Genomic DNA, 2,244 nt, shown 5'->3' on the forward strand with positions numbered 1-2,244 from the left:
TTTTGTTCAAACTGTCTTTCCACTTGTTTGACATAATAGTCATTAAAAGTAATATGGAAAGTTTCTTCAATTTTTCGTGTTCGTTTGTTTAACACTCTATATGCAACCGAATTGTTGAATAACCCAAAAATATTCCTTCATCGGCTTTAGCTTGAAATTTCGAAAGATTATCTTTGAGGTTCATTATGAAACACCTGCAACCAAAAACATGAAAGAATTTGACATTAGGTTTTCGATTGTTTATTATTCATATGGAGTGATATTAAATCTTCTATGAATAAATGATCGATATTCAGTAAAGCATGTTGTTGATACAGCTTCGGCCCATAGGTACTGAGGAAGATTCGCATATGTCAATATTGTTCTTGCTGCTTGCACAATGACCTATTTCTCCTTTCGACTACACCATTTTGTTGAGGTGTATATGGTGAAGAAAAATTATGCGAAATCCCTTTTACCGTTAGAAATGAATCCAACACATTATTCTTAAACTCATACCCATGATCACTTTTGATTCTTCAAACATTCTTTTTCAGACTCATCTCTATTTTCTTGATAAATTTGATCATTGTTTGATCAACTTCAGATTTTAACCTGAGAAAATATACCCAAGTGAATCGTGAAAAATCGTCAACTATAACCAAAATGTACCGTTTCTTGTTGAGTGTCTAAACGGTTGATGTTCCACAAAGATCAATGTGAAGAATTTGCAACGGTTCAACAATTTTCGAATCTATGACCATTGGATGTCCTTTACAATGTTGTTTTCCTTGTTCGCATGTTGCACAAAGAGTATCATTGTCAAATTTCAGCACAGGTAAACCACGAACTAAGTCTTCTGCAACCAGCTTATTCAAGTTTCGAAAGTTAAGATGTGATAAACGCCTATGCCATAACCAGCTGACATCATTTGTAGCTTTCGAAAGTAGACACACAGATGGTTTGCCCACAATTGGTTTGATATCAAGTGTAAACATATCTCCATATCGTTTCGACTTTAACAACACTTCATTCATTTCAACTTTTGATATTATGCTTCCTTCTTCATTAAACACAACTTGATTCCCAGTGCCCACAACAAGTTGCGAAACACGTATCAAATTATGTTGAAGACCTTCCACATAAGCAACTCGATTCACTGTAAATTGGCCATTTCTTACTTTGCCATAACCTTTGACTTGACATTTATGATTTTTTCCAAACTTCACCACTCCAACATTTTCAAGACTTTGAAAATCACTTAAATTCTCCTTTCTTCCAGTCATGGACGAGAGCAACCACTATCAATGTACCATTTCTCATCATATTGCTCGTCACACAACACCTGCATTCAATTAAATAATTTAGGTACCCAAGGCTTTTTGGTTCCTTGTTTATTAGCTTGAAACAATGAATGGAATTTAGAACTTAAACCCCAAGTTCGAACTTTTGTTTTTACACTATCAATTAAGCCAACATCATTAGTTAAAGATATTGAAACATAATTTTTCGATAGTTTTGGACTTTCATTTGATTTCACCTCAGACTTCTCAATTCGTGTAGCTTTGTTGATTGGTTGCCATCTTTGAACCGGAATATTCGATTCTTGAGAAGATAAATTTCCAGTTGAAGATTCATTTAAATACTCTTCATAAGCATTTTTGATCTGTTGTTGAGAAAACTTTCCTAATTGAAACTTTTTCCCTTGTCCCTCAAACCAATGATTGATTGATTGCACATCCAAAGTACCATCTGAGTACGAAACCTTTGTTGCTTTATGAACTGATGGATTTGGAAAATTTGTTTTTTCTGGAGTGAATTTGACATTCGTTTGAGAATGTGTTGATTTTCGAAGATTGTCAGATTTTCGGACATTCACAAGGTTGTGAGTTGTCTTAAAATTTTGAAAGTTGACAACCTTTCGAACATTTTCAACCTTTTGATTTATATCACTTTTATGCTTAGTTGAAGGAAATTTATCAATTACATTTGTTGGTTTATGAAAAGAATTATTTGTTGATTGTCTTTTGAAAAACGTCTTTTGAAAAGTCTTTGTTTGAGAAATCATTGGTGAGTTTAAATTTGAAATTTTTTTGATTTTTTGTTTTTGTGAATTAGACGAAACTTTGGATTTTGACAGAGCGGGATTTTTCTTTTTCATTGTCGACTCGGTTGTTTGTTTTTCATCTAACACTACTTGCCAAAAAATTGCTTTTCGTGCCTTTCTTTTTGAAACTCCTTTTTCTTTTGAAAAATTTTCAACAA

General features: G+C 33.0%; 1 protein-coding gene across 1 annotated transcript; it reads right to left on the minus strand.

Moving 5' to 3' along the window:
• Positions 1-668: 668 nt before the first annotated feature.
• On the minus strand, positions 669-1,016 carry LOC145008381 (putative mitochondrial protein AtMg00300). The gene has a single exon (XM_078967006.1). It carries the CDS (start codon positions 1,014-1,016, stop codon positions 669-671), a length of 348 nt encoding a protein of 115 aa, XP_078823132.1.
• Positions 1,017-2,244: the final 1,228 nt, after the last annotated feature.

This window comes from Lactuca saligna, chromosome 1 (assembly GCF_052625555.1).
Source record: "Lactuca saligna cultivar CGN05327 chromosome 1, ASM5262555v1, whole genome shotgun sequence".
NCBI lineage: Eukaryota > Viridiplantae > Streptophyta > Magnoliopsida > Asterales > Asteraceae > Lactuca > Lactuca saligna.